Source organism: Gadus morhua, chromosome 16, assembly GCF_902167405.1.
Source record: "Gadus morhua chromosome 16, gadMor3.0, whole genome shotgun sequence".
NCBI lineage: Eukaryota > Metazoa > Chordata > Actinopteri > Gadiformes > Gadidae > Gadus > Gadus morhua.
This window is the reverse complement of record NC_044063.1, coordinates 9,875,263-9,878,658: the sequence shown is the minus strand read 5'-3', so window position 1 is coordinate 9,878,658 and position 3,396 is coordinate 9,875,263. Positions and strand designations below refer to the sequence as shown.

At 40.0% G+C, this 3,396-nt stretch overlaps 1 protein-coding gene across 1 annotated transcript; it reads left to right on the top strand.

Annotated features, from left to right (window-relative positions):
* Nucleotides 1-484: 484 nt before the first annotated feature.
* On the top strand, nt 485-1,455 carry LOC115561750 (olfactory receptor 52H1-like). The gene has a single exon (XM_030381968.1). The coding sequence runs from the start codon at nt 508-510 to the stop codon at nt 1,453-1,455; it is 948 nt and encodes a 315-aa protein (XP_030237828.1). The 5' UTR covers nt 485-507.
* The last annotated feature ends 1,941 nt before the right edge of the window (nt 1,456-3,396 follow it).

The window sequence follows — 3,396 nt, the reverse complement described above, 5'->3', positions numbered from 1 at the left end:
GATAATGGCCCATAAAATATCTTCCAATCAGCCCTCCAGTCGCAATACTGCAACCCAGTACCTGGCTGCTAAGCAAAAGGTAAGTTGCTTGAGGAAGGAGAGAGAGAGTTCAGCAATGATTGCCACACTGAGTCTTGAGGAGTTTTCAAATTATGTTACTGTTCTGTTGCCTGTTAGACTCTATTTAAGTTACTAGTGCAGTGTTCGGAACAGGTCGATTGCTTAGCGTCTGGTATTGCATCTTTCAGCTTTATTGTTTTCCACTCATCCAAACATCTTCACACTTCACACCCGTCATGTGTGAAATCGATCGGGTGAATGGTTGTCGAGAAATCAAAGGAAAGACAGAGACTCCTTCTGTTAAGTTAGATGATATCATATTGTGTTATATTACTTTATTGTTAGTCCTCATACTGATATAATATCCTAAACTGATATTGCTTCTTGTTAAGAACCTTTTTTGCTTGTATTTCTTGTAGGAAAAGCCCGTTCTTTGGAATCCAAACGATGAACACAAGTGATCCACTAGGTAACTGGGCGATACAACTAACACTACAGTCACTAGACCTACCGCCTGGCCAAGAATACCCAGTGTTTGTCGTAGGTACTCTGACGTATATAACCATTTTGTTCTGCAATACACTGGTGTTTGCAACGATTGTCTTCACAAAGAGTTTGCATAAGCCCATGTTCCTGCTGCTGTTAAACCTACCAATAATGGACATGATTGGAGCCACTGCTTTTCTACCACAGCTTGTAACCAGCATTTGGACCAAGAACCGCTCTATTTCCTACCCTGGGTGCCTCGTTCAGGCCTTTCTCATTCACCTCTACGGTGCAGGGAACTTAGTCTTTCTAACAGCCATGGCGTATGACAGATATGTTGCCATATGCTTGCCCCTTAGGTACAACTCAATCATGACTCCAAATACTTTGATGAGACTCATCATTTCCATTTGGTTTGCGAACATTCTGTTTTTCACAGTGTTGTTTTCTCTAGTCACAAGGTACAGTATTTGCAGGACTAAAATTGTGGATATTTACTGTAACAATCCGTCTATGACAAAACTACTCTGTGAGGACACAAAGGTGAATAACTACTTCGGCTTGGCTTTCATTGTCATATTCCAAGGTGCCCCACTGGTTATAATAATGTACACATACATCCAGATCTTGTTGACTTGTGTGATGACGAAGCAGGCTGATGCGAGAGTGAAAGCTCTCCAAACATGTGGAACACATCTGGTGGTTTTTTTATTCTTTGAATTCAATGCTGCCATCACTTTGATCTCTCACAGATTTGAGAGTGTGTCCCCATACCTGAGGAGAGCTGTGGGTGTATCAATTATTATATTTCCCCCAGTACTCAATCCACTTATATATGGATTAAAGACAAAAGAACTTCAGAAAAGCATGATTAAAATGTTTAAACGAGTGAGGTTACCCAGAAAATGACAAGGATTGTTTTTATCTGACAACATATTGACCTATAATGTTTTCATTTAAATATTTGCTGTGAAAGATCCTAATGTCCTTATGTTTTTTAAGTCTTTTTCACAAATCCGTGGCAATGCAAAGTGCAATATTATGTTTATAAATAATCAATAGGATGACTTCTATAGCCTAACTTTTGTTTTAGCTTTTCTTTGAATTAATTTTCTTAAGGTTCAAAATAAGTCAAAGCTATACGTTATCTTTAATGCCCAGTGTCTATAGTCGGTTTTTGAGTCACCCCTTCAATAATCACTATGAACATTGCAGCACAAGACAATTCTCTGTTTTATCTAATTTATTAAAGGCTGAGAATGAAGACAACTTTTGCACGAATCACATTAAGACTGATTAAAAAACCTGCATTATTAAAAAACTGTTATATCCTTTGTCCAATTTTGATATCTTTGTTCGAGAATGGACCTCCCCATTTCACACAATGTAAGTAGTGCTGAATGTAGGCACTTTTATTTATAAAGAAAAAAAAAGAAAGTTGAATGCTAGTTGCGTTTCCACAGTTAAATGTGCCGCACATAAGCCTTTCTACGCCCCTTCACATGACTTCCGAGTCACAATATTGTGCCGTGAAAGAGGGCTGTATTCTTCCACCGGATTTTCTAGGAGTCTCTCTTACAGCTTTCAAGGTATCAATCAGGTATCATGTAATTATAATACAAAATAATGAAAATATGTAATTATCGGATATAGGAACCTTTCCCAGTGGTAATCCATGGGAATTGCAAAGAGAGTGTTTACAGGGGTCCGTGGTCCGCCTTGGTACCCGCTACTGTTATGATATGTGCCAGTATAGGGTAGTGCATTACCTATCACCCGTCATCCCATTATGAAGGTATAATATGTCATTCCTGCAGCAAGGGGTCTCTCAATAAAAACAATAACAAAAAGTAGATTGAAGACGTTGTGAAGTAACTTGGGAACAAAGTCGTCTTCACCACCTTTTCTGTCGAAAATCTATCAACAGGATTCAGGCAGAAATCATGCTTACGAATGAGTTAATATATTAACGTGTTATTGACGTTAACGAAATTTCATTCTAATGAAATAGCCACAAGCAACATAACGTTACCTTGATTACTGACTGTTAGATGAGTCAACTTCCTCAACAGCTGTAGATAATGTTATTTAGCAAATTCAATCATGGGTTAGCCCAGCGCTGTTCCATGGTCAAAACAATCATGCTAAACATAACTTTTCGAGCAAGCTGAAAGATTTTGTAACTTCATAACGTAACAGTACACATTACAGTGTTTCCAAAATAATTAGATTTTTTTTTTTTTAAAGTTCGGAAGATATTGGGTATTCAAAAGATATTCACACTCAGAATAACGGCGATCTGATGTGGGGAACTAAAGATCATAGGTATAACCCAGGGTACTATCCTGGGTCCCATCCTCTTCCCTTGGGTTCCCTTCGCAGGGTTCTGTCATTCACTCACATATACCGCCTCTGTAGAGATAACACACAACAAATTCAGTTTTTTCACATTCTGAAACCCAGTTTGCAGCTTAAATACTCTCTGTTGATGTCAACACCCCACCTACAATTCATTCTGGACAAGACTGAGCTGCTCTTCCTTCCAAGGAAGGCATCTCCCATCCACAAGCTCTCCATCCACACAGAAGGCCAACAAGGTGTTGGTCCAGGCTCTTGCCATCTTGCATCTAGACTTCGGCAACTCCCTTCTGGCTGGTTTGCCTGCATGCTCCATTCGTCCTCTAGTGCTCCTCCAGAATGCAGCAGCCCGGCTGGTCTTCAACCTACCCCAGTTCACCCACACTCCACCACTCCACCGCACCATGCACTGGCTACAAGTGGCTTCTCGACAACGATTCATCCACGGTACTCTCCTAGACTCGAATGAGTCCTGTGTGTCTAGCGGTGTAT

What these genes read in the sequence shown, in the direction of transcription:
- LOC115561750 (XM_030381968.1), top strand. Translation starts at nt 508, where the DNA reads ATGAACACAAGTGATCCACTAGGTAACTGGGCGATACAACTAACACTA.